General features: G+C 38.2%; 10 protein-coding genes across 10 annotated transcripts; 4 read left to right on the top strand and 6 right to left on the bottom strand.

The window, feature by feature from the left end:
* Positions 1–2,271: 2,271 nt before the first annotated feature.
* GCK72_009270 (uncharacterized protein) lies at positions 2,272–2,703 on the top strand (the record flags this gene model as incomplete). The annotated part of the gene is made up of 1 exon (XM_003098177.2): positions 2,272–2,703. The coding sequence occupies one exon, from the start codon at positions 2,272–2,274 to the stop codon at positions 2,701–2,703; it is 432 nt and encodes a 143-aa protein (XP_003098225.2).
* A 973-nt stretch (positions 2,704–3,676) lies between these two features.
* On the top strand, positions 3,677–4,429 carry GCK72_009269 (uncharacterized protein; the record flags this gene model as incomplete). Its single annotated transcript, XM_003098157.2, has 2 exons — positions 3,677–3,870; positions 4,141–4,429. The coding sequence occupies 2 exons, from the start codon at positions 3,677–3,679 to the stop codon at positions 4,427–4,429; spliced, it is 483 nt and encodes a 160-aa protein (XP_003098205.2).
* Positions 4,430–4,817: 388 nt separating this feature from the next.
* On the bottom strand, positions 4,818–6,175 carry GCK72_009268 (uncharacterized protein; the record flags this gene model as incomplete). The annotated part of the gene is made up of 3 exons (XM_003098176.2): positions 4,818–5,492; positions 5,728–6,043; positions 6,090–6,175. 3 exons carry the CDS (start codon positions 6,173–6,175, stop codon positions 4,818–4,820), a joined length of 1,077 nt encoding a protein of 358 aa, XP_003098224.2.
* Positions 6,176–7,158: 983 nt separating this feature from the next.
* GCK72_009267 (uncharacterized protein) lies at positions 7,159–8,611 on the bottom strand (the record flags this gene model as incomplete). Its single annotated transcript, XM_003098116.2, has 4 exons — positions 7,159–7,824; positions 7,878–8,190; positions 8,239–8,454; positions 8,508–8,611. The coding sequence occupies 4 exons, from the start codon at positions 8,609–8,611 to the stop codon at positions 7,159–7,161; spliced, it is 1,299 nt and encodes a 432-aa protein (XP_003098164.2).
* A 1,214-nt stretch (positions 8,612–9,825) lies between these two features.
* Positions 9,826–12,722, top strand: GCK72_009266 (uncharacterized protein; the record flags this gene model as incomplete). Its single annotated transcript, XM_003098110.2, has 10 exons — positions 9,826–9,887; positions 9,938–10,164; positions 10,208–10,921; positions 10,971–11,069; positions 11,122–11,211; positions 11,409–11,531; positions 11,576–11,686; positions 11,732–11,809; positions 12,034–12,527; positions 12,576–12,722. The coding sequence occupies 10 exons, from the start codon at positions 9,826–9,828 to the stop codon at positions 12,720–12,722; spliced, it is 2,145 nt and encodes a 714-aa protein (XP_003098158.2).
* Positions 12,723–13,339: 617 nt separating this feature from the next.
* GCK72_009265 (uncharacterized protein) lies at positions 13,340–16,911 on the top strand (the record flags this gene model as incomplete). Its single annotated transcript, XM_003098164.2, has 9 exons — positions 13,340–13,490; positions 13,540–13,796; positions 14,127–14,263; positions 14,364–14,538; positions 14,599–15,114; positions 15,240–15,572; positions 15,619–15,744; positions 15,793–16,335; positions 16,381–16,911. 9 exons carry the CDS (start codon positions 13,340–13,342, stop codon positions 16,909–16,911), a joined length of 2,769 nt encoding a protein of 922 aa, XP_003098212.2.
* A 431-nt stretch (positions 16,912–17,342) lies between these two features.
* On the bottom strand, positions 17,343–18,484 carry GCK72_009264 (uncharacterized protein; the record flags this gene model as incomplete). The annotated part of the gene is made up of 5 exons (XM_053727294.1): positions 17,343–17,528; positions 17,585–17,710; positions 17,761–17,838; positions 18,008–18,399; positions 18,448–18,484. 5 exons carry the CDS (start codon positions 18,482–18,484, stop codon positions 17,343–17,345), a joined length of 819 nt encoding a protein of 272 aa, XP_053586871.1.
* A 523-nt stretch (positions 18,485–19,007) lies between these two features.
* Positions 19,008–19,716, bottom strand: GCK72_009263 (uncharacterized protein; the record flags this gene model as incomplete). The annotated part of the gene is made up of 3 exons (XM_003106323.2): positions 19,008–19,184; positions 19,239–19,615; positions 19,668–19,716. The coding sequence occupies 3 exons, from the start codon at positions 19,714–19,716 to the stop codon at positions 19,008–19,010; spliced, it is 603 nt and encodes a 200-aa protein (XP_003106371.2).
* Positions 19,717–20,485: 769 nt separating this feature from the next.
* Positions 20,486–21,126, bottom strand: GCK72_009262 (uncharacterized protein; the record flags this gene model as incomplete). Its single annotated transcript, XM_003106372.2, has 3 exons — positions 20,486–20,617; positions 20,666–21,042; positions 21,087–21,126. 3 exons carry the CDS (start codon positions 21,124–21,126, stop codon positions 20,486–20,488), a joined length of 549 nt encoding a protein of 182 aa, XP_003106420.2.
* Positions 21,127–23,932: 2,806 nt separating this feature from the next.
* On the bottom strand, positions 23,933–25,035 carry GCK72_009261 (uncharacterized protein; the record flags this gene model as incomplete). The annotated part of the gene is made up of 5 exons (XM_053727293.1): positions 23,933–23,983; positions 24,039–24,407; positions 24,498–24,593; positions 24,678–24,782; positions 24,838–25,035. 5 exons carry the CDS (start codon positions 25,033–25,035, stop codon positions 23,933–23,935), a joined length of 819 nt encoding a protein of 272 aa, XP_053586870.1.
* Positions 25,036–26,370: the final 1,335 nt, after the last annotated feature.

Here is a 26,370-nt window from a genome sequence, read left to right as displayed (position 1 = left end):
AATCGTGAAAAAGAGAAACAAATCAAATACAACCGAGTATAGTTCAGAATTATTGGGATAAGTGTGATTGATTATTGAGGCTAATAAACTTTATTTGATATTTATGGGGATGGTCATACAAGCAAAATACTCGATCTTCCTAATTTTCTACGCTAGTTCTGTGAATGTGAATTTTTTGAGCTATACGTTTGCATTGTTTGGATTGGCAGTCGTGGCAAACGAAGTTTTGTTCTGAATTTATTACCGAATAGAAGTTTTTATAATCAGAATCATGAATTGATTTCTTATATATTCAGGCATGAGCAACTTCACGTCTCTAAAGCTAAACCCTGTATTTTTGGAATGCAGTTCGAATTTTCTCGAAACAATACCAAGATGTATTTAGTTTGAAGGTTCGTTTCTTCTCGACAGACAGTTTCCGATTTGAAATGGAATATTCAATTTCTGCAGAACTTTTTCTAGAATTTCTTTATTCCAAAGCTGCAACATTTTTGAGCATTTCCAACCCTACTTTCCGCACAATCATTTTCTTATTTTAATGACTTTGACACACTTTTCGATCATTTGGTCTTCAATTCTTCATCTCTCTCTTCTCACTTAATTTCCCTTCCATTAAAATCTAAATAATTTGAAACCTTGTTCCCCTCTAGACATGTTGACGTGCCGTTTCTCCGTACTCAAAAGTGTCCCAATTACAAAATAATTTCGAAGAGAAAAGTACGAGCGAGAAAGTGTTTTATTCGAATACACGCACGTACGCACTCTGCTACAAAATTCACTTTTCTCGTCGTCTGTGTCTCCACTCTCTCGTTCCGTTCGATTGAGTACTGAAGACTGTGACGTATTGAGAGAGAATTAGACACACAAAATATATTATATTTGTCATCGTATTGATGACAAAACATGTGTTGATTTGTGTGGTCCTTGAGCGTTCTTTGTCTTAAAAGGGTTCCTGGGATGAGATGATTTCAACAGGTTTTCGTTGTTTTTGTTTGAGATTTTGCAAGTATTTTTTAATTTCTTTCTAACTGCCACTTGGTTCTCAGCGATCAAGTGTTTTTCTGCCAATTTTTTTCATCAATTGGATGAATCTATAAATTTTTGCTGGAAGTTGAAATCAGGGAAATTCCAGATTTTTGAGAATTCTCAGGACAATTTTACTAGTCTGAACAGACCTGATTATTCCATGTTTTGTTGGTTCAGCCAATTTTATTCAATTTTCGGATTTTTAGGTTCAGACCGGGTTAACTATAACTTCAGACAATCTAGTGTTTCTGAGGCAAATGAAACTTCGCTCTACTGTACTTTTTCAGCGAAAGACTAAACGACGAACTGGTGAAATTTTTTTTCTCCCAAACATGTTTTTTCTTGATAATTTTCAAGGAAGTCGAAATCTGATCTCACACATTTCCAAAGCTTTTCCTTCCTAGAATCAACCTGGATTTTTCATCAAAAGTTTGATTTTCAATCTTTCCTTTTATTGAGACTATTTCCAGTTCCATTTCCCCCACTTTTTCCATTTGAATGCCTAATAAACCATGTGTTTACCCACAAACACCTCAGTTTTAGAACCACGGATTATCATGCGTTGTCTCTCTTTTTCGATTATCCCTTCTTCAGATAATTGCCATATTTTTTGCAAAAGAAACCCCTTTGTCTCGCCGTTGAGAGACATATAAACATGTTTATTTTGTTAGTTATCCCCCAAAAAAGAGAAAAAAAGACACCACCCAAATATATTTCTCTAGTCTCTCTTTTGCCTACGAAACATCTCTATCCGTTTTGGAAACATAATGACCTCTGATGTTCTGGTCTTATCATTCTAAATTTCTCTTCTCTTCTTCTCATTTCCCGCCTGGCAAACACGTGTGGAAATAGACATTTTGTCACGTTCACCACTTGTTTTTACACCGTGCACTCACTTTTTCGGATTGACTTTTTGATCTTTTTATTGGATTAGAGCACGGTTGGGAGAGCACGTATCCAGGAGGAAATTGATATTTGGGTGCTTGACACCTAGGTGAAAAAGTATACTTATGAAAGTGTGTGTAGTTTGATCATTGCTGAGATTTGGTAATTACAGTTCATAAAAACTTGACATAGGCATTAAATTGGTGACAAGTTGCAACTAGAACATCTGGGTCATTCACGTCTGCTTCAAAACCCTAGCTGTCTTAAATCTAGCATTAATGAATGTCTTTGGAACCGTTCTTCTCAAATAAAGCATACATATTGAAACACGAAATGTTATTTCAGACCCTCTTTCAAACGATGTCAGAACTCCGTACCATTACTATTGATGAAGTAGCCCAGCATAGTGATGAAGAGTCATGTTGGATTATAATCCACGGAAAAGTATACGACGTGACAAAATTCCTGGAAGAGCATCCTGGAGGAGCGGAAGTTATCACACAGATGGCAGGACTGGATTCAACTGCGGAATTTGATGATGTCGGCCACTCGAAGGATGCGATGGAAATGGCGAAGGAATATCTAATCGGACAATTACCAGAAGATGAAGTGCCTGAAGTGAAAGCTCTCGTCCCTCCAACACCTGCTCAACCCGTTGCAAAGCCTTCCGCGGTGAAAGAGTTTCTGACGTCTTCAACATTTGCCAACATCTGGATTCCAACAACAATGGGAATCGGAATCTATGTCTTCTACAAATGTGTTTTGAAATCTCAAACAGTTTCGGTTTATTAATTTTATGAACTTAATTTTGTTTTTATAATTGAACATTTTGCTCAATCTTTTGATATTATACTTTTCGTTTCTATGAATAAATGTGATCAGGAAGTTAAAACTAAAAACAAATGTATGGTTGCGTTATTCGCGGGAGACTTGGAGAATTTTTCAGCGAATTTCAGGCGTACCCAGTTTTTTGATCTACTAAAGAACCTGGTACAGGAGATCCCGGGAAACCAAAATGTGCGAGTCTGGCTGCTCCTGAATTGACCTAGTTGAGCCATTTTTCATTTTTTTTGTTGAGATTTTTTCGGTTTACAGACCAAAACAGGTCGAATCAAACGTGTTTTCAAAAATATTTTATTTATAAAACACCACGAAAACTTTGATTTTTTGACCACAATAATTGAAAACCTTCAAAAATAGAAAAACCTGATAAACCACTCATGTTTTCCCATTTTTATCACATTTTCTATTTTCTGCTCCTTTCTTAAAATTCTCTTGTTTCTCTGCGCCTCTCCTCTCTCATCTTCCCTCCAATTTCCAATTTAAATCCACTTGACGGTTTACTCTCCGTTATTTTATTTTTTGTCTGTTTGGTTGTGTTGTTTACTTCACTATTGTTGACCTTCAACCAACCCCCTGGGCCACCCTTCAATACCGTTCCTTGATTCTCCAAAACCAGAGAAAAGTGAGAGAGTATTCTGTAAAGAGAGAAACCGAAAGATCATTACATCATCGAGGCAAATGGGCGGAGTCTGAATGAAGAGGCGGAGCCTAGGAAAGTGGTCAAAAGTCGTAATTTCTCAACACACTCACTACACTCTTCTTCATTTTGGAATTGAGGTGGCAATGAGGAAGGTGAGAGGAAGACTTCCTCAATGCAACTGCGACTTCTGAATTCTCACGTCTTCTATTTTCTTACTTCTTCTCTATGTCCACGTCTTCTGAATTCATAATCCCTTTTCATTGATACATTTTCAGATAAGCAATGTCGATGACTCGTGAAGAAATCCGTGACCTTTGTGTCAAGTCTCTCGAAGAGAAAATGGTAGGAACCGAGGAGAAGAATGTGGATAACGGAAACGGTTTCTATCGATATTTCTTCACCAACTTCCCGGATCTTCGTGTCTATTTCAAGGGAGCCGAGAAGTATACTGCTGAAGATGTGAAGAAGAGTGAAAGGTTAGTTGATGGGAAAGGGGGAAAGGATATTCGGACAAACGTACGGAGAGTTAAATATGACGAATTTTGGATATAGGAACTCTTACTTGGTTTCGACAACATTCAAGTTGACAATGCCTGTCTGTCTTTTTGTTTGTCCAGATCTCTCTATATTCGATAAATATTAGATCTGAAATATGTCTTGAATTGATTTTAGTAGTATTTCGAAAATGATTTCCCTGTTCCCAGCACCAAATCTACCTCCGATTTTAAACTTTTCTTTAATTTCAGATTCGACAAACAAGGACAACGTATCCTCTTGGCTTGTCACCTCATCGCCAACGTCTACACAAACGAAGAAGTGTTCAAAGCGTACGTCCGTGAGACCATCAACCGTCACCGTATCTACAAAATGGACCCAGCCCTCTGGATGGCATTCTGGACCGTATTCACAGGATATCTCAGATCGACTGGATCTCTGACTGACCAACAGAAGGCCGCTTGGATGGAACTCGGAAAAGAATTCAACGCCGAGTGCCAAGAACATCTCAAAAATTCGAATCTCCCATACGTTCACTAGATTGAAAATGCCCTCGTTTTGCCCTCTCTTTTTATATGAATGAGCTTTGAATTTCTATTCGGATTCCTGCTTTCTTCTCTTCTCTTTTTATAAGCATTTTGTACAAAATAAACAGATAATTAATGAGAAATGTTATATTCTGTGCAAGACCAATACACTCGGATAGGGAATTCTAGAATGTTCCGGTTTGCACGTAGTATCGACCAGACTGTTCGAGAGAAAGATGCAATAATGAATTTGATTGGCTTGATAATGAAACATTGAAAAGAAAGAACAAGTTATGTACAATTTTATGCAGCAATATTCTCTGGAAGCAAAAAACAATCGTATGTACACCTATCTCAACTTTAATATTTTCTAATTTCCCATAAAAATTGTTTTAGAGAATTTAACCGATTTCCAGATAATCCTGATAATCGATGATTTCATACATTTGATCGAAAACTCTTCTTCTCAACGACCTGCCGACCGACGACAATCTGACTTCTGCATCCATTCCACGAAGAACTTTATAAGTATCCACGAATTCATCGTATCTCAATGAAGAATTCGAAAGAAGACGTTCCAAAGAACTTGAATCCGTGTATTCTCGATTCAATTCTTCTAGTTTTTTGTAATGAGATGCGAGTTTCTCAGGCAGTTGGCTCAACCTCTTTTTCTCCGGAAATCGTTCATTCCAAACGAGAAAATAGATGGATCTTCCCCAATAGACAAGTGTTGCGAGTTCTCCATCATGTCTCTGAATATCCAATCCATTTGTACAGTCAACTCGATGTAATTCATTCTTCTCGTAGTACAAATACTTCCGTTCTCTTTGAGTTCTGTCCCATTTCTTAGTTCTGAGGTCATCAAACTCGAGAACAGTTGACCGATTTCTCCACCCAAAGCAGACACGCTCCGTTCTCAAATTGAGGGACAACAGCCAGTTTTCAGCAAAGGATCGAATCTCATCATATCCGAAGAAGTGATCGTAGAGATGAGCAATACGACATTCCATTCGAAGAAGATGGTCTTGAGTCCAGGATCGAGCGTTTGCAAGAAACAATTCGTCGATTTGGAAGGCCTGAAAATGAAAAAATTATACTGGGTTTTTGCGAGTTTATACTGATATGTTTTGTTTTTTGCAAAAATTGTTTTTAAAATCTAAACATCTTCGTATTCAGATGTCTTTTTATGCCAAGTATCGTGAGGGACTTTACATGACCTCCAGTGACTTTTACTGTATGTTTAAATAGTTAAATAAAATATCAAAAGAACGAATATCAAAGTCACATCTGAAACATTGAAAACGTTCTCACCTGTTCAATAACATATTCATCATCAGTGTCTGGTTCCACTACCAGTTTTTTCTGGATTTTCAGATTTCCGAATACTTGTTCCAAGAGATTTTTCAACATGATTCCCCCGACAATCCTCAATGTTTCCAACTGTTGCATATGCTCATAAGCAAAAAGTTCTCCAAACTTTTGACTGAAAATAACAGAAAATTCCGTTTGAATCGGTCCTGGGAAAATATAAACAAGGTGTTTCGATAATTCAGCCATTCCTTTCTGAACATCTAGGTAGAAAATGTTAAATTGATCGATTTCTACATCTTTTTGACTGATTTTTTGGCTGAAATTAATTATTTGAATTTCAGAAAATAGTTCGAACAACTTACACATGCTTAAAATGACAAGCTCCCACAGTTCTCTCCTCCTTCATTTCATCACTCGGTACTCCACTTGTGAAATCAAACCAAATCATTCTTCGAGATTTAATAAATTTCACTTGGATCAAGCTTTGACATGTCCGGAACAAAAGATAATGAGAGTTTGCGAGTGTTCTTGTCTCTTTGATCATTCGAGTCATTCGTTTGGAGCATAGTGATATATCGAATCTGGAAAAGGTGGAAAGTTTATTGTTACAGTTAAGAACCTATGTTTTTCCATCATGCAACCTAGTGGGACTGAATTATTTCTACATATCCCGGTTCTAAAATTGATTTTGCTAATATAACGCTAAATAACCTAACTTTTAAACGTATAACTCCAGCAAAAAAACTTACAAATCTCCTGACTCGAATAGGCTGAAAACCAATGTCCGCGGTACCACTGGTAGTTTTATAAGGGGAAAAGTTGGATGATCGGCATCCATTGAAGATGTGTCAGTACCCGAAGTATTGGATTTCGAATCAATATGAATAGAAAGATGAATAGAGAAATGAGGAGACAGCTGAGAAATGGCAACAACTGAATTGCACTAATGTTTGTTGGAAGGAAGTGCGGGAGGAGGACGGAAAGTCGGACGAAGAGTAGTAGTATGAATAATGAAAAGAAGAGAAATGGGGAGAGAGAAAGAGAGAGAAAAGGAAGGAACGGGTCAGTTTGGGGTCATGTGAGTAATAAGTTGAATATGATATGTGTACACATATTGCGGGTTTATAGTCTTTCGAGGTGTTACCATGTTATCAAGATTTTGGAAAAAGATGTCATATAAATGGAGTTCATTAGTTTGGAGTTACGCTTGAGTTTATTAGGCAATCAGGGAAACTTTGGGAATTTTAAATGCCGGATTTTTGGAATGAAGCCGGGCCGTCTCACTCCTCGGAAACAATAAATGCTCACAAAGTGTTCATCTGAACCCAAATACTGTTAGGTTTCCAAGTCACTAGATGAGCAAGAAACATTGAATAAAATATAAGTCCAATTTATTAAAAACTTTAAAACAACTTTTAAAAACCAGAGATTCTATGCCACAATAGTTTCTTTCATCTGATTAAAAACATATCGTCTACTTTGTTTTCCCAGACTGTCGCCTGTATTTTCAGCATCCATATTCCTCAATATCCGATACGTTTCCATGAATTCAGTAGGAGTCAAATCAGGATTCGACAGTAGTCTTTCGAATGACGTGGCATCTGGATGATTTTTGTTGATTGTCACCAATTGTTTATAGAACGGAGCAAGTTTGGCTGGCAGCTCCTCTATTCTCTTCCTCTCCGGAAATCTCTCTCTCCAAACCAAGAAATGTAAATATTGAGTATTATCCACTGTCTCCAACACAAAAGTTCCTATCAATCCATCATCTCTTTCCATATCAAATCCTTCCGAACAGTCGATTCTTACTAAGACACCTCTATCATTTTCATACATATAGTTCATTTCTCTCTTCTTTGAATCCCAACTTTCTGCATTCAACATATGAAATCGGAAGACTCTTCCTGAATTCCAATCGAACCGGATTCTCTCGATAACCGACTTTTTGTTTCTCATCCAGTTTTCAGCAAATGCTTCGAGGTCTTCAGAGGTGAAATTTGTGCGGAATATTTGAACAGATTTGCAGTTTAGTCGAAGAAGATGTTCTCGTTTCATCCATGTGGCACTTCGTAAATTAAGCTCTTCCACATCGAGTGCCTTAAAACGAAGTGATTCATTCAGAAATATTATTTCTTTCAAGGGAAACATACCGTTTCAATAATATATTCATCAACCGTTTCAGGTCGGAGGACGAGCTTGTTTGTAACTTTCATTTCTCCGAATATTCTTTGCATTGCCTCCAAACTCGGCACAGGTGTCCCACAAATTTCCAGCTCCTGACACTTTTTGAATTCAGAAAATAGAATGTGATATTTTTCATGGAAGTATGGGGCCACAACAATATCGAGAGGGCCGTGGAATATTGTTTGGAAATGCTTTGAAACAGTTGTGACTCCAATTTCTTTTTCAGGGTACTCGCAGTAGAATTCGTCGATTGATAACGTATTACGAATGGATCTCTCACTGAAAAATAAGACTTGGAAGTCTGTCGGTTTGTCTGTTTGTCCTTACCAACTATCGAACTTAATACCTCCAATTGTTCTTGTGTCAGTCATATTTTCTCTCGAGAAGAAGCTGTTGAAATCCCAGAAAAGAGGTCGTTTTCGTTGAAAGTGTACACTAACACTGAATTGTCCAGCAGCCAAAATGAGCGAATGATGTCTGGCTTGGATACGGAGAGCTCGAACATAACTGGTCATTCGTTTAGAGCAAAGGGATATTTCGAATCTGAAATTAGAAAATGAGAGATAATTTCTCTAATAAAAACAGAAGGAACTCACAAATCAATTGGATCCAGAAACTTCAATGCTTTCTCTCTTGCCAATACGGGTAAAAGAACAAGTTGGAACGGCTTGAACTTTTCTTCCACTTTTTCTTCAGTCATTGTAATGGAGTATACTAATAGAATGTAGCTGGCTGGTTTCTCGTAAGGGTGTTCGAATCAATATGTAAATATGCGTAAAGAAGGAAGAGAGAGAAGCGGAATTATGTAGAGAATAGAGAAAAAGAGGAAGCGGAAGAGACGAACTCTTTCGATACCAAGATAATTGAAAAGAGGAGAAGAAGAGAGACATCGGGGGGAATTGTGAAGAGAAAAGGGAACTGAGAGATGGAAGAACTGATGGGAATGCAGAAGATGGAGAGTGGATATGGCAGAACATTAAAAGTTTCGGGACAAGGTAATTGAACGCATGATAGGAAATAATAAACAATCTCTCAACAGGTTTCATTTTTCAATTTTCTTGTGCACGCTCTATAAATATTACGTTACTTGTCTGACAAGACCAAACCAACAGGATGTTTTGAGCAGCTTCAAGCAGGAAGTCGATTTTCAGAAAGATTAATTTGATATAAAATGCCATCTTGTGGGGACTAACTTCAAAATGGATCTCCAGCAAAAAAAGTATTTGCGGGAAACTTGCAGTAGTTTTTTACAACAAAAAAAACAAGCATCTGCTAAAAAGGCAAGTACTTTTCAAGCCGAAAACTGAAATTCTTGAATTTTTGAATGAACGAGATGAGATGGAATGTTGCGAGGATTTTTGGTATGGGAATGTTTTCGGAAGCGAATAGAAAATTTGTTATCGTAGTTCACACCTGCGGAATATGAAGTCTGTTAACTCGTAATTTCTCTGTATATCGCGTCGGAAGTTGGTTTCATAAAAGATCACTTTTATGTTTCCTATAAAGCTTTTTCAATATTTTCAGGAATGAACCCAGAGAGCAAGATGCCTCATGCCAGTGTTTCTTTAAAAAGAAAAGAATTGAGCTGGAATTTTACATATACTTCAGATCTATGATACCAGAACGTAGTAATTTTTAGAGACGTAGAAAAGTAAAGCATTTTCTCTGATTACAGTTTCTCGTCAATCAGTTCTAGGTTTTCTTATTTTCTTCTTTCCATTTAAATCACTTCATATATACAACTCACAAATCAGAAATCGTTTCGATACTCCAAAAGATACTGTAGTTTTATCGAGGAACTCGTAAAAGTTTATGATCTCTTTCAGTTATTATTACTTCACTGTGGGGGTTTAATGACCTTCTGTGTCAATATAAAAACGAAAAAGTCACTCATTCAGTATTAATTTTCTCTCAATGAGATTGCTCACCTACTCTCTCGCTTCTATACTTGTTTTAGCGGTTCTCGTGGAAGCCAGGTGATTAGTCACTAATACGGTATCTCTAAACCATCCGATCTAAATTGCAGCACGCGAAACGGTAGATCATGCCGACCAAAATCTGGTGGATCATCTGATGGATCAGGTAGTGGAGATGATCAGAATGGGGGAAAAGGTTCTGGACAACTGGTCGGTGATGGATCATTTGGAGATGATCTGGTGAATGGTGGTGGTGGACGAAATGATAGAAATAGAAATGGACGGAATAATGAGAGAAAATCTGGAAAAGGAGGAGCGGCTGACGATGAGGATGACGGTGAGTTACGAACACTTTAGATGGTACATCAGTTCCTTTTCAGAAGAACGTCAACGTGCTATCTACGAAGCTGGAGAGCAGAAAAAGACAAGAAGAGATGGATCTAATGGGAACAACAATGGAAACGTTGGAACCAATGGTAGAGGAATCAGGAAGGACGGAAACGGAGGAAAACAGCAAGATTCTGAAGGAGTAATTTCTGGAGGAGATGATGAAGTCAACGGAGGAAAAGGTTCATCTAATGGAGCATCCAGAAACGGAAACCTTGGAACTAATGGTAAAGGAACCAGAAAAGGAGGAAACGGAGGACAATACCAGGATGGAGAAGGCTCAGATTCGTCTGATGGAGAATATGGAAAAGAGGGATCTAACAGTGGATACGATAGGAAAGTTAACAGTGGTGGTAGAGTCGACTATGACGGAGAAGAATTCGAAGAAGTAGAAGAAGACCAGAGCAGCACTGGTGGAAGACGTAGAAATGGAAATGGTGGCTCATCTAGAAGAAATAATTCCTCAGGAAAGTCAGAATCCAACACGTATTCCGAGGAGAACTCCACGAGCTCATCGACCAGTTCTCAAACTTCTAGTAGGACTTCAAGGCGTGGTGGAAGAAAAGGAGGAAGAAATGGAACTGATGGAGAAGATGGAAGTGGGTCAACAAATGGTAAAGGAGGAAGAAATGGGGAAGACGGAAAGTCCTTCTTGGATGAGACCGGAGAGGATCAGGTCGGAGAGGATCGGTCAAGATCATCAGGAGGTAAGCAGACTTTGCTGTGGAACTATCAGTTTTATACATACGTTTTCAGGAAAATCTGGAGGAAACGATGGTTCATACAGCAGAAAGACTGGAGAGGAAGATGAGGAAACTCTGTCAAGTGCATCAAGATCCAATGGAAATAACCGAGGTGAGATATCTAGACAAATGGTTATCTGAAATACTTTTTAAAACATTTTCAGGTCGAGGCGGAAACGGAGGCAGAGGTGGAAGGAGAAGAAACGAGGAAGAAGAAGACTCCAGTTCAACATCATCCAATGGAAGAAATAATGGTATGCATGAGAGATTTGACATCAGCAATAGATAATTAGTCAATAGAATATAAGAGAATTTCGGGCAAGCGTACTTAAATTTCGGAAAAACCACCTTCGTTTAAGAAGGTGAACATCGAGTATATTTTAACGTGGTTAATCTCACTAAATTTTAAGACTATAACTAATTTGTCATATCTATGAAAACCCTTTTTTAGGAAGCCGAGGAAGATCTGGACGACGTGGGGGTAGCCGTCGTGATGATGAAGAAACAGAGACAATCGAAAAGGAAAGAACTTCCTCTTCGTCAACTAACTCCAGAACAAGAGGAAGAAATAATGGTACGTGACTCAATCGACTTCAATCACCATCTCTATGATTCCAGGTGGAAGAGGCGCTCCACAAAATGCCGACACTAGTTTCGAAAATACCGGATCAGCAAGATATGTTGATGAGAGTGGAAATACAAGACATACTGGTGGAACTGGATCCAATTGTTAGTTTAGAGATAGATTGCAAATCATTGAAAATCAATTTTCAGCTCGTGGTCGTCATGGAGAAGAAAACTCACGTGATTCCAGCAGCTCGAGAGCATCCAGATATGGAACAAAGAGTAACGGTTAGTGGGAAATTCTTGTTCCCTTGCTCGCAGGTTTCTTGATATCAGACCGCACCATCTCATTTGAGGTAATAGGATATCGACCATATATAGCTAGATACTTTAGAGATCTGAGTTTAAGATACTGCTGGAAACGAATGAACATACCAAGTGACATGTTCCGAATTTAAAAAAAACCGCGACATGGTTTACAACCGGTTGATAGTATGAGTTTTTAATTCTAGGAAACGGATCTCGGCGAAATGGTCAAGTTGGTAACGATGATGAAAATGATGGAGACGTCGTGGATTCTAAGGGAAGACGTATCCTGACAACTACATTTGGTGGAAATGGAAGTGGACGACGTGGATCTGGAAGAGGGAGTAATCAGGGTAGACGTGGAGAGGAAGATGAAGAGAGCAGCAGTTCCAGGAGACGTCAGCAGACTCGTGAAGAAGATGAGGATGATGAGGGATCCAGTGGTAGAAGACGTCAATCCTCAAGAGACGGATCATCCACAAGAAGTCGTTTTGATAAAGAGGAACGATCGGGAAGATTCAATCAACGAGGAAGCAACGGTAGAAGACGTGGAGGTCAAGATGAGGACGAGGAGAATCACGAAAGAGGAAGTGTCAAGTTCGGAAGAGATGCGAATGGACGAATGGTGAAAACAGAGAACAAAAAGAGCAGTACGCATGATGAGGATTTCGATCAATCCGGTCACAAGAAGAAGAAACATGTAAGTGACTGTGAAAAATAGAAAGAAGTAGAAGTTATCCATTTGCAGCGCATCAGTGACAACGGATCCGAGGAAGAGGAATTCTCGTCGTCGTTCTCCACTTCATCCAGAAAAGCGTCCTCTTCATCTTCATCTTCGAGCAGGACAATTTGGGATGAGGGATTCGATAATGATGATGACACCAGATATGTCTAAATTTTGAATGTTAACTAATTATAACTGTGGAATGAAGATTTATTAACAAAAAAGTTATTATCAGACAACAGAAAAACAAAAAAAGATAATTAGCAGAAAAGATTAAGAAACCTAATAATTAGTGAATAAGATCCTATCTCATGCCGTATCGACCTCAACTTCCGAACTTCAAAGAACATTTTGGACTTTAAAACCTTACTGCATATGGAACGGGCACCACTAATACAGTTTTCACGATGGGTTCCCCATTCATCCGAGCCAGAATCAGCACATTGACTTTCACGAACATCTAGAGTTGAAATCCTCCACCAAAGCACACAAGTTCCAGGAGCAATATAATCGTTGACTCATATCACACCTTGAAAAAACCATCGCTCCCTTTCTATACATTATCGTCATTCACTTTTTCAATGTTCATGGATTCATCTCATAAAACCTTCACCCCTTTCCATCGAATGCTGCAACACCCCGCGAAGAGTTTTGTGACGATCGTAAACTATCGAATCCATTTCGTATAAAAGTCAAGAGTTTTGCGTTTTGATCGTATTTCAGTTTTATAGTCACCCGTGTTCTTGCTACCGTATACTTTTGAACCTTTTTCTTTTTCTTTCAGGAAAATGATTTCTCCTCAAGGTGTCGCTGTGGCGACCCTTCTGATTCTTGGAGTGGTTCATGGTAATCTTATTGATGATATGAAAGCCAAGTTTTCTAAACAATCAAGTGGATTCGGATCTTTCGGATCCTTTGGATCTTTCGGAAAGATTGGAGGTACGGGGTCTCTTCCAGAAGAATATTCTTTTTTATTTCTGATTTTCAGCCAAATCCTCAGGCGCTGACCCATTTGATTTTCCAAAGTTAGATGCTAGTAAAGCTTCAATGGTACATCGCTCAAACTCACACATAGGAACTCGTAAGAGTTCTGGATCTTCATCAAACACTCATTCTATGACTGTTGTTGGTGCTGATGGAAAGAATATCTCATCCAGTGACTCGACCAAAGAAGGATACGACAAGGAGAAGAAGGTTGATGAAGCAAGCGTGAACGATTTAGTCAGAAGTGCAGATGGATCTGTTGTAAGTTGTTCCGATATCTGGGTTAACCATGTCTTACTGTAGATTTCACTATTATTGATATCCAACACTCGTGGTTTGCAGTTGCGTTTTAAATAGAGACTAACCCCCAAACAGTTTGTGCAAAAGAAAGATTTTCCGTTCCACAAGCGCAGTTTTATGAGCTATAAAAAGTTTCTTTGCACAAGAAAATTCTAGTTTTTTTTTTCGGATTACTGTAGGAACATTATTTATGAAAACGCCTTCAGAATACCAATTTTGCTAACTGGGAACCTATCTCACCAGTTCTATTCTACCCTGTCTGGAAAAGATCTTCACTTGACTTTTCTTCAGATCGAAAAAGGATCGAGCCACAACAAATCATCAGACGATGACAACTCTTACAAGATGGCAAACTCCAACTTCTTATCTTCCGATAAATCTGGAAAGGTCGAAAGTAAAAAGACCAACAACATCAACAATCAAACACGGTAAGTAATGAGGGGATCTTTGAAAATTTGTGCAGTCTTGTGCCCCTTAAGATCTGCAAAGCTTTCCGAATTGCTGGCTAAACGTCGGAACTTGTTTTAGATCTGCTGCTCTCGACGAAGCAAAGGAATTCTATCATCAAAATAATGCCGATGGAACCTTCGAACGTAACGATACAGGACACAAGAACACCGATGAACATCTCAGTCACAACGTTCTTGACGAGAATGAACAGATGCAGCTCAACGCTGACGGGACATCTCATAACATCACGAATGTAAGTGAATAATTTTATTTTATCCAAGTTACAATTGTTAGTAACCAATCTCATTTCCAGAGAAAAGGATCAGTTGGAGACTCTCACAAGTCAGATCAACACGCCTTCTCTGATGCTGAAAGTAAGGATGCTGCTGGAAATGTTAAGACCTCGAACTACAGTAAGAAGGCATCATCGGAGAAAGGAAGTAACGCTGACTTCGAATCGAACTTGGAATCAGCAAAGAACGCTGATGGAACAACATTCTCCAATTCGACTGGAAACTTCAATAATACTAGTTATGACAAGGGAATGTCAGAGGAACTCATCGCAAAGAAACTTGTCAATGCTGATGGAACATCATCTTATGAAGCAAGTCATGCCGGAGGAAACAGCAGTAAAATCAACTCATCTTCTGGACAACATGCGGCACTTGATATTGTTGGACTCAATGGAACATTCACTCACACTGCAAACAACAAGACAGATGACTATGCATTGGATGAGGCTAACCAAAGTGCTGGAAGTGTCAGTGAACAAATTGGAAAGAACGGACAGAGATCTCTTAATGAATCAAGTATTGAGAGTGGAAGAAAGGTAGGGAAGAACTATTCGATTTGCTGCAAAACGTTCATTTTGATAGTAATCAGAGAACTCGTTTGGTTCACTTCTTGGGCTGCCTTCCGTATATTTTGCATTAGACTGATTCATTTATATTTCAGGCAGAAAGCAGAAATAATACCGCTGTTGAACTCATGGATACAAAAGACGCTGATGGAAGCAGGTCATCATCGCGTTCAAACTCTTCCAGTGGTCTTTCCACAGACGAGAATCACAACCTTACTCATGCTCTTCAAGCATCTGTTGATGAACTCGGAAATGTTAAAAATCATTCGGTTGAAGGATTCTACCGTAACAAGAAGACTGGAGAATATGGAAACTCTGAGCAGGCGATTGATAAACTTAATGCTGATGGAACTGAAACACATGCGAATATCAAGAATGACACCAACAGAAACACATATGAAGCAGAGAAGATGGCCATGGAGAACACTGTTAGTTGTCGAGTGTCTGACATAGCCTCACTTTATTGATTTTCAGCATGAGAAGAACATTGATGGAACATTCATCGACGAATCCAAGGGATCCAACTCTCGTGTCAACAGAACTGATGGAGGATCTCGCTTGTCAGTTGGAAATTTCAACAAGGGACTTAATGGAGTTATGGTACGTTGCAAATTGGTGTGTCCGAATAGATAATGATTATAATTTCAGTCGAACGAAACATTGAATGCTGGAGTTTCCTACAACACATCCGATGCTGAATCCAACCAATTCAATCATCTCCACCAGAAGACGGCTAATGGAACTGAAGTAAATCACAAAAAAGACAGCAGACAAGTTGACGCTTCAGCCAATATGAACAAATTCTCGAAAAATTCGAAAGAATCGAAGGATGCGAATGGAACCAGTACCAGCGAGCAACATAATGAAAATGCGGATTCTCATGACTCCGTTAAAGGAAGCAGTGATGTGGATGTTAAGGAAGTTATGCATGCTGATGGGTCCCATTCGTTGGCTTCTGACAGCAGTAATCAAACAGCTGCTGAACACAATGATTCGGAGGTCAAGAATGATCATAGCCTCGTTCAGAATGCCGATGGAACATTCTCCGAAGCTAGCAGTGATTCTGCTAATAAACACGCAAGCAAGGATGCTTCTGACGCAAGAGTCAATCAGTTCGAACATCAACGTGCTGATGGAAGTTCGCAACTCATAGTCAAGAGTAGTCTGGTGGATTCTCATTCTAATGATACGGTAAGTTGAGTACTCTTAGAACCTCGTAGATTCTTCCTTTTCCAGGATGCTGTCGCCAACTCGAAGATTCACTCAAAGAGTGCGGATGGGACTGAGATCAATGACGTCCAACACAAAAATGCCTCTACTGCGGAACTAAAAGAACAACAACTTGCCTCGGACAATCGAAGACTCTTAATGGCTGATGGAAGTGAGGTTCTCAACAAGGACGAGAGTCATGTAGATCACTCAAAGTCTAGAAATGATGCTGCAACATCTCATATTAGAGATCAAAAGAATGCAGATGGATCAAGTGTTAATTTGGATGTTGGATCCAACACTCACGCGGATTTGGAGACACGTGGTGAAGGAGCAAACAAGCGAAGATATCAGAATTTTGGAAATGGAACTGAGAGTGAAATGACTGCGGATTACGAGAAGACGATGGCAAAGGGAGGTGACAAGTCGGTCAGTCATGATAATTCGTTGAGTAGCGATGGAAAGGGACACTTCACGGAATCGAAGAATGCAAGTGATTCTCATCATGTTATTGACGAAAAGGATGCCGTTAAGCATAATGACGTTATTATAATGTAATCACAGATTTTTTGAGATTTGAGATGGGTGTTTCTTGTTTTGAAAGATTTCAATGAATATTTTCCTTAATAAACTTTTTGATTTTTTTTAAACATAATAGAAGTTTGGATTTCTGAACAGTTTATTACTGAGTTTTTATATTGTAATTCAGATCAATTTTTATAGATTTTATTGTCGACTGACAGTGGGTAAGAATAATTATTAAAAGATAAAAAATAGGCATTCCTCTCTTCATAGTAAGCAAAGGTGGAGCTTTGTATAGAGTATAATCTATGTATAACAGATTTCCAAATATAAGATGGGAGGCATCCTTTCATTTTGGATATCAAGTGATAGAGAAAGAGGGAATATGTGATAGATACAACAAATATTACTTGAAAGGTTGGAGATTATGGTCTTGCAGCGAAAAAGGCTAAAAATATGACAGAGGATCAATCTGGAATTCCATCAAGCCATTTCCAGAATCTTTCACGAGCCTTTGCTTCGTCTGTGTCATTATTCCAGGTAATGTTGTTGTTCCCATTTGAAATTCCAGTTGTAGATGACTCAGTGAATGGAGTATCCAATGAGAAATTAGTTTGGAGAGTTGTTGGAGGTTGAGTTGTTTCGGTGTAATTCTAGAATCAATTCATTTTTCTTCTGAGATCTTTTGAAAGAGTCTACACATCCTTACCCAATAGTTGTAATTATCCGTTGTCCGGTAAATGTTGTTGGAGTTATGAGCATACGCGTACGGAGCCGAATCGATGTTTGGTATAATCGGAGATGATGTTTGGGGAACAGGATAGCAGTTAATATTCTGTAAACCAATCCATTTATTTTCAAATGAATTCGAGTTGTTTCTCTGACCGGTGTGCTAGTCATCTGGATGGAGACATTTGGGTTAGGCGTCTTGTAAGAAGATGAACGTGGCATAGTTGGTTGTGACTGTAAGTTTTTATTGTGAATTGAGAGAAGTTCTGGGATCATTGGAAGTTGGTTTTATTTAAGACCAACAAATGAAAATCGATCAATTAACCGTTTGATACTCTTAGCTCAAAACAAGGACGAAAACAACTAAGTGCTCAAAACCTGAGAAGCTACTTCATAAACTCACTTTACAATGTCTTCCCACCGGTTTGCTCAATTCTTTATTCTGCCAGATAGTGAGAACATCAATACTTTCCTGAACCAACTGGTCTTTTTTCTGACAAAAGAATCCAGGCAACGTTTTATTCAACACCACCGGATGAGTTACATCACAACAACGTTGACGAAGAAATGCTCTGTGATGATGGAAATCTTTAACGCATCGGAATGTCCAGTCACAGCAACGACAAATTATTGGTTTCTCTATCTGATGGACATGTTTGAGATGAGATTTTGGATCACTGTAGACGACGTAATCCTTGCAAAGTAGACATTTCATGGGGTCATTTGGATGATTGTCCCTATGACTGTATTGATTTCTTTCGTTGGAAAACGATTTACCGCAACATTTACAGACATCTGCAATGGAAGATTTCAGTTTCAGAAGCACTGAAGTTAGGAACTTACAGTTTTTCGTTTTCTCTTCCTCAACTTCTGATCCCATGAGGCAAGAACACGAATCCAACGCTATAGTTTCTGCAACACGTATCAATTGAAAACAGAAACCGTGAGCTCAAAATAAAAACTGATTCCCCAAAACAATCGTCGGCTAATAGATATATTCCGCGCGGCTCTTCTCTGCATTCCGCGAGACTCCGCCCACTTTATCTTCTGATGACATCTCGATTTCTATTGTAAATAATTTTTACTTGTGATCGACGAACTCTTTGCCAGATGTTACTTCTTCTTATGAAATGACACGATTTACAATGAGGTGAGCACTGCGTAAGGAGACTGACCAGATGTGTAATAATTGAAAATTATTATAGTATGAACTGAAGGAATACAGCCAAAACAATCGAGTTTCTTGGATTTTCACCAAACTGGTATATAGTAGGCATATATAGAAGAACAACATTTAAAAAGACACAAACTAGTGAAAAAATTAATACCGAAGAGAAGGTGAGAGACATAAAAAAATATATCAAGGAAGGGAAAAAGGGGTTGAAGAGACAAAGTCAACAGACTCAATCGTTCAAATCGAGAATGTCCTTAATCATGAATCCTTTTTCCTTTTTCTTCTCCGAACTGACAGCATTTGGACTGGCTAATGTGGGGGACGGAGTGTCAGTTTCTTCGATGTTGTTTTCAACAATAGAAGACTGAAGTGAAGAATCCGTTGCAATTGGGTGGTTCGGTTTGTGCTGTAATATTTCATACTATTATTCGAAAAACAGTATATGCCGTTCCCAACTCACCACTTGAACAATCGCATTCAGCTGCCACATGCGGAGAAAGTGCTTTGATATACCGTCCAAAAGGTACCCGTTTTGATGGAAAAGTCCCGGTTCGTGGGCATTGATAACCAATGGGAGAGGAGTATTGTTTGCAGATCCACGAAGGAATTTCTTATGACCTCTACAATCGGAAACTTCACGAAATGCCCAATCACAGCATCGACAGATTACTGGTTTCGGGATAGCATGGACCCAAGTGAGATGACTTTTTGCAGTGAATCCTCCGGTAATGAACTCATCGCAGAGAAGACATTTCAATGGGTTATTCGGATGATTGTCACGATGAGAGTGGAACGTATTCTCCGTCCAGAACCCTTCTCCACAAATCTTGCAATGAACTGAATAATAACTGATTGGGAAGAAATTTTAATTTACGGAAGAAACGCTTACAAAGTTCAATTCCCATGGTTGGAACGATAAATTGGGAGTTTGTAGTCATGGTTGGTTTTCGAATATCTGAAAGTTTGACAAGAATTAGATAAAAGTAGAAGGATAACAGAAATTGAGAAGGAATGAAATGCAACAACTTGTTAGCTTGAATGACCTCGAACACTCTTTCGAGAGTATGTTGTCTAGACATTCAAATATCAAGGTCGTTCATGGATGTGATATGTTGGCCTTGTTTTGTGGCTAGCTTAAAAACATACACGATCATTTTTGGTTATCACGTCATTGGAATAGAAAATTGTATCAGTTAGAAATGAATGAATATGGTTTTGGAAAATAAAAGAAGCATATATTCCACAGCTGTTAACGGTAGACTCGAAACTCGAAATTATGACGTTCATCTTCATCTTCGAGAATAGTCGCATTTATCTAACAACTTTTGTCTGTCAAAAGCATTTAAAAATTCAGATGAATAACACTAACACGTGGGATCACGAGAATCGAAATGAACTGCGTTGCTGGACAACTAAGAGAATGGAACGATCAGCCTAGAGAATCGACAGCTCGAAAACAGAAAAAATTGAATCGATATTACTGGAAGAAAAGAACGAAAAAGAAATGACTGGGAGGGAAAATAGGAAGGTTTGTTGTCAACAAAAAAGGTAGCATTTGGGAAACATACGAGAGAAAAGAGAGAAATGAGATGGGGACGACGAAAGAGGTTACGGTAATGAGAATGATATTTGCATTGGTTGGAGGCAGAGAGGAACGAAGGAGGGAAATCTAGCAAATTAGAGACTGTAAAAGAGTTTTTAATGAATTTATTCACCCCAGGCGAGGATGTCATTGATCATAAATCCTTTTTTCTTCGCTGGTGCTCTAGATCTTGACGCATTGATGGGTGATACAGTATCAGAGGATGAAGCGGTAGAAGTTTTAGAAGTCGATGGTATCTGGAAAAGTTATCTCTTTGTTTCAACAATGTCCTCATTAAGAGCTACCTCTTCATTCAACTTCTCCATCTGCCATTTGAACAGAATTTCCTTCGATTCATCCAACCATTTACTATCTTCTCCATAATAAAATCCAGGTGGACACTCATTTAAAATAAGAGGATACGATGAATCGGTTCTAGTTCCTTTCAGGAACATTCTGTGATGACAGTACTCCATATTGCTCAAAAATATCCAATCACAGCAACGACACGTCATTGGTTTCTGGATGTTGTGAGCATGAACAAGATGGTTTTTCGAATTTTCCTCCTTCGAGAGAAATAAATTACAGAGAAGACACTTGCGTGATGTATGGTAGCGGTTGTCACGATGACGGTGGAGTGAAGCCAGGGAGCAACATATTTCTCCACATGAGTTGCAGGTAACTAAAAGTCGGTTAAGTTTTGGAGCAACCGATGAACAAACTTACAGTCTGGAGGTTTTTCTGATTCTTTTGTGAGATGAGTCATGGAGAAATACTGAAAAATAATAGTTTAATGACTTCAGACACCACACACCGGATATGGACAACATAAAGGAAATAAACTAATCTTTTCATAAGTGAATGTTTCAAAAAACAAGAAAACAAGGTGGGAGACTGTGAGGTCAGATCAAATAGCTATTCAACAAATACCCCTTTTTGTACTCTACAATTCTCTGAATTATCTCAATTATGCAGACAGAAAAATAAGAATATTAACACACGCGAACATCTTTCACAAATGATAGTTAACCTATAAGACGCTTGATATTTCAAAAGTTTCGATTTTACTACTTGAAAGTGTGAAATTAAGAAAAATCTGTTTTTTTAAGCAGCGATACTTTTAAATTTTCAAAATAGGTTTAAATTATGGTTCTGGAATTGGAAAATTCAGAAAATCTACTTGATTCGTAAAAAATCATTATTTACTGCTGCAATTTCCAAACTAGAGCAGATTTATGTCAAGTTTTCAAGAATCATGATAATAAATGGAGTCAGACTAAAAAAAGATGGAGCAGATTTATTAAAATATAAAAAATGGACAGAAAACATAAATATGGACGGGGCAGATTTTCCAAGTTACAAATTCTGGACCAACATTGAAGATCTGAAAAAAAGAAAAATTTTCACGTGATGTTTATTTTGGAGCGGATTTTTCAATTTGAAAAATTTGGACAGAAATAATAAATTTTGTTATTTTTGCCGTGAGTTCCAACTCATCCGTTTTTCGTGGTTTTAGGGCAGAAATCGAAAAGTGAAAATTCTGGATCGGGCGGTATGTTAAGAAGGTGAAAAAAATAAGAATTCAGAAATTTAAAATATTTCATTCAATACCGAGTTGCAAATATTATTAATTTTTCGTAAAACGAGGAAAAATAAAATTCTGAATGCGCTGAAACCAACCTAAACTCTTCCAACAAAATGTTCCGAAAATTACCAATTAGAGCGCTTCAATTTCTAATTTCGAACTTGTATAGGCGGTGCAAAGTGAGAAAATTCTGGTTGTTTTGATGTTCAATTAAAAGAAATCTACGTCGACAATCAAAAGTTTGCGTGTCAAAAACAACATCTTCGCACACGTGGAACTTCGAAATTTCGTTAGTTTTTCTTTTTGATTCCAAATTTGCTCACTTCATCGGATGTGTTGATGATTTGAAACCGATACTCAAATGTAACAAATGAAGAAAAATTCTGTTATATTTATTCGGTTTAACAATTGAAAAATTAGAATTTGAAGCGCTCTAATTGGTAATTTTCGGAACATTTTGTTGGAAGAGTTTAGGTTGGTTTCAGCGCATTCAGAATTTTATTTTTCCTCGTTTTACGAAAAATCATTCTTATATATAAAAGACAAGTGGTGTTTGTCTGTTTGTCTGAGGCACTGTCCGCAACGGTTTTGGAAAGAGAAGAGAAACTGAGCCAGCGGGCAAAACCGAACTGGCGTGCTTTGGACCGCGACAGCCGCTTTAGACCACTCGGCCATGCGGGCACATTCGAAAGTCAATGACTACGTGAATGAAGAGAGACCTGCCGACTGAATCGCCGAAGGCGAGGCAGATAGGCTGGTTAATAATATTTGCAACTCGGTATTGAATGAAATATTTTAAATTTCTGAATTCTTATTTTTTTCACCTTCTTAACATACCGCCCGATCCAGAATTTTCACTTTTCAATTTCTGCCCTAAAACCACGATCAATGGATGAGTTGGAACTCACGGCAAAAATAACAACATTTATTTTTTCTGTCCAAATTTTTCAAATTGAAAAATCTGCTCCAAAATAAACATCACGTGAAATTTTTTCTTTTTTTCAGATCTTCAATGTTGGTCCAGAATTTGTAACTTGGAAAATCTGCCCCGTCCATATTTATGTTTTCTGTCCAATTTTTATATTTTAATAAATCTGCTCCATCTTTTTTCACTTAAATATGTGGTTTGTTAAGATAAAAAGGAAGTTGTTGGATTTTGAATAAATCTGCTTTATATTCTGTTTTCTAGCGGCATAAACACGGGAAAGAAAAGAAAACAGTATTAATGGAATGGTCCAAAAATGCTTGAGTTTTTGAAATTTTTCTTCAATTATCTGAACTTTTGAAATTTCAACCGTCTTCTATCCATAACAGACGGAGGTGTTTGCAACGGACTCCTCGGTGACCTCCAAAATCATTTTTCCAACCGCTAGGTAAACATAAAAACTGCTACTCTTCTTCATCAGTTGTGTCTAATGGAGAAATTCGTTTTTATGGTGAGAACCACTCACACTGAATGTGTTTTTGGAATGGTCATGGGTACAGTATGACATTTTATTCAGAGTGAAATTAAGAGTAATAATATGTGGGTGAACGAAAAAAGGATGAAACAGGGAGATTTCTTTGAGAAGTTTTTACGGGCAATGACAGAAAATGATGACGTTTGGAATCACGGAAGGTCTTGCACAGAACACATTAAGAAAAGAGAGAAATGATGGTTTTGGAGCTAAACTCAGAAATTGTAACATTTAAAAGACCAGAGATCAGATAACAAGAATTATGAAGAAGTAGTTGGGAACGCAGTGATTGAGTTCACTTGTGCAAGACCGTATGAAGCAAGGTCATTACCGTCTGACACACACCGAATGACAAAGATTGAAACTGAAATGTTGCTCCGCAGGCGTGTAACATCGAAAAATGATTTTAAAAAAGTTGTACGATAGGATGAAAAAGAGAAGAATACAATTTACCAAAAATAATTGCATCGTAGAACAGTAAATTGAAACAAAGTATTTCTTATAATCTTTAATTCAATTGATTGCAGATACTATTTGTTGCTGTCGCTATCAGGAGGTGCCGTGAAAGACACCGTTGTTTTCTAAAAAATAAATTTTGTAATTTACTGAAAAAAATCCAACATCTTCTGAACTCACCGAAATTCTTTCTCTCGCAGCCTTCCCTAAACGGATCAGATACATTTCATATTTTCGGTTCACAGTGTCGATGTTTGTCAAATGAAATCCGGGAGAATATTTATTGAGGATTAGTGGATTCTCAATGGCTCCATATCGATTCGTTAACATTTTTCGGTGACGGAACGCTGTCTCTTGATTACAGAAGACCCAATGACAACATCCGCATCTTATTGGTCTTTTGTAGTCGTGAAAGTTCTTCAGATGGCTTTTTGCAGACATTTCGGCAGGAAGATACTCATCACAGATAAGACAAATGTCCTCGTCTTCATTTTTGTTTCCAACATGTTTTGGTTTTTCAGATTTCGAAGAGGAACTTTTGCGTTTTCTCTGGAAAAATATTATTACAGAAATCCTCGGCTGATTTTGAATACCACGGTGTTCTCGACATGTTGAGAGCAGATGAGGTGAATAACTTACCGCATTCTTCGTCCCTGCTGGATTCTGAATCTGCATGACTGAAGTTGTTGGAATTGGAGGAACTATAAAGAGAGGAAATTTATTTGGTTGAAGCAGCTGAAATTATGATGACTGTGTTCCTCACCTCGCTCTCTTTTTTTTAGTCAAATTATGTGAACTATCAAAATATGTGAATCTTACTGGATTATTGTTCGCCATGGTTGAATTCTGGATGACGTTCTGCATAAACTGAATTGGTGGCATAGTAGGAAACAAGAGAGGAGGAAATGGAGTTGCGAAAGGCGTCTGAAATGTTGAACATATTTGTGAATCCACCTCACAGCTAGAGAACCATTGAAACCTGTTGTAGAGAGCACATCTGATAGAAGAAGGCAAGAGACTTGGCAATATTAGCATTGACATCTGTGTTGAACATAGTCGGAGGTAATGGGACAATTGGAGTGTTACCCATCTGATTGCTCCAAACGTGAAAAGGGCTCAGAAGAGCATTCAAGTTATTGTCCATCACAATTGGTGGATTAGTTAGAGAATTGACCATGGTTGAAGTTGGATCTAGGAAAATAAGACAACTTAGCTTTGAACCTTGTTCAGGGAAATCGCGGGCTCAGAGGAATAGTTATCCTTAGAGAAAACCTGACGTCAATAACTCACAATTAACGTTTCCGTCTGATCCTGAATTAGAATTTCTCGAGTCGTTGGAATTCATTTGATTGGAAGAAGATCTCTCTGAAAATAGTATACATATTGTGTGTTACATATTGCCGTCAGATAGTGAAATCTTCAAAGTAGAAATAGGACTGAACCGAGAGCTGAATTCATAACTCCCTCTTACTCTCTTTCAATGATTGATTGATTCCTTGCCTATCTCTAATTGTCTTCACGAATGAGTAAATGTATATGGGCAGAGTTCGGGCTGGTATGCTTCCTGTCGAAAACCGAGAACACAATTGTTTACGTCAACTTTTGTGTTCAAACGTGTGTCAATTACTAGTTTGAGGTCATATCTGATGTACCGACTGTCGAGTGGCAAAAGTTCGAGCACCAGATGTGTGACACCAAACACAGATATTACAAAAAGAATGACAGGAGCAGACTATAAACATATAATTATTACACTTTGATTATGAATCTTTTGCTTCTTTTTGGACAGCTGGAGACCAGGGGGCAGAACTTGAGAATCGATTTACGAATGCCGACGAAAGTGTTTTATGATACTCAGATTTCGTTATAAACAAGAAGGATTATGACTAGACATATTTTCCTTCAAAATAAAGTAAAATCACGAGTCTTGAAAATATAAATATTTTGAAGAAGTAATTAATCAGCGAGTTCATTTGGAGGACTGAGGGATTGAGCATACACTTTTTCCCAAAGACGGATTCATGAGTTAATTAAACTCACATAATCAACTATCTATAGGTAACGGCCTTCGCTTCAGAAGAACACAATCAAGGCTGTCTCAAGAAGAAATCAGCGAGATATGAAACGTATGACAGCTTGAAACAGAGTTCAATGACACAACCAATCGGTAGAACAGTCTGACTCCTCCCCCTTGACCTCCAAATGCATATTTCCGAAATGGAGGAAAACAGAGAAACTGGTACTCCCTGCGACTCTTCACCCCGTTCGACACTATAGTTTGGTTTTTAATGTGTCAGAAATACGTTGGAAGATTGATAGTTTTTTGGGGTTTTTGGGCCGCTTCGGTGGAACTAGGGTACATACATGAACTGCTACTGTGTGTGGAAAGAGTACGGAAAGGAATAAGTAAGTGGGAGACTATTGGAATAGTTAGAGACGCCTAATAAATCAAAAAAACAGTGTCGCAGATGGGGAGAATTTTACTTTCAGTCGAGAAGAGCGTAGTCACGAG

Source organism: Caenorhabditis remanei, chromosome III (genome assembly GCF_010183535.1).
Source record: "Caenorhabditis remanei strain PX506 chromosome III, whole genome shotgun sequence".
NCBI classification, from domain to species: Eukaryota; Metazoa; Nematoda; class Chromadorea; order Rhabditida; family Rhabditidae; genus Caenorhabditis; species Caenorhabditis remanei.
This window is presented reverse-complemented; position numbering and strand designations above follow the sequence as displayed.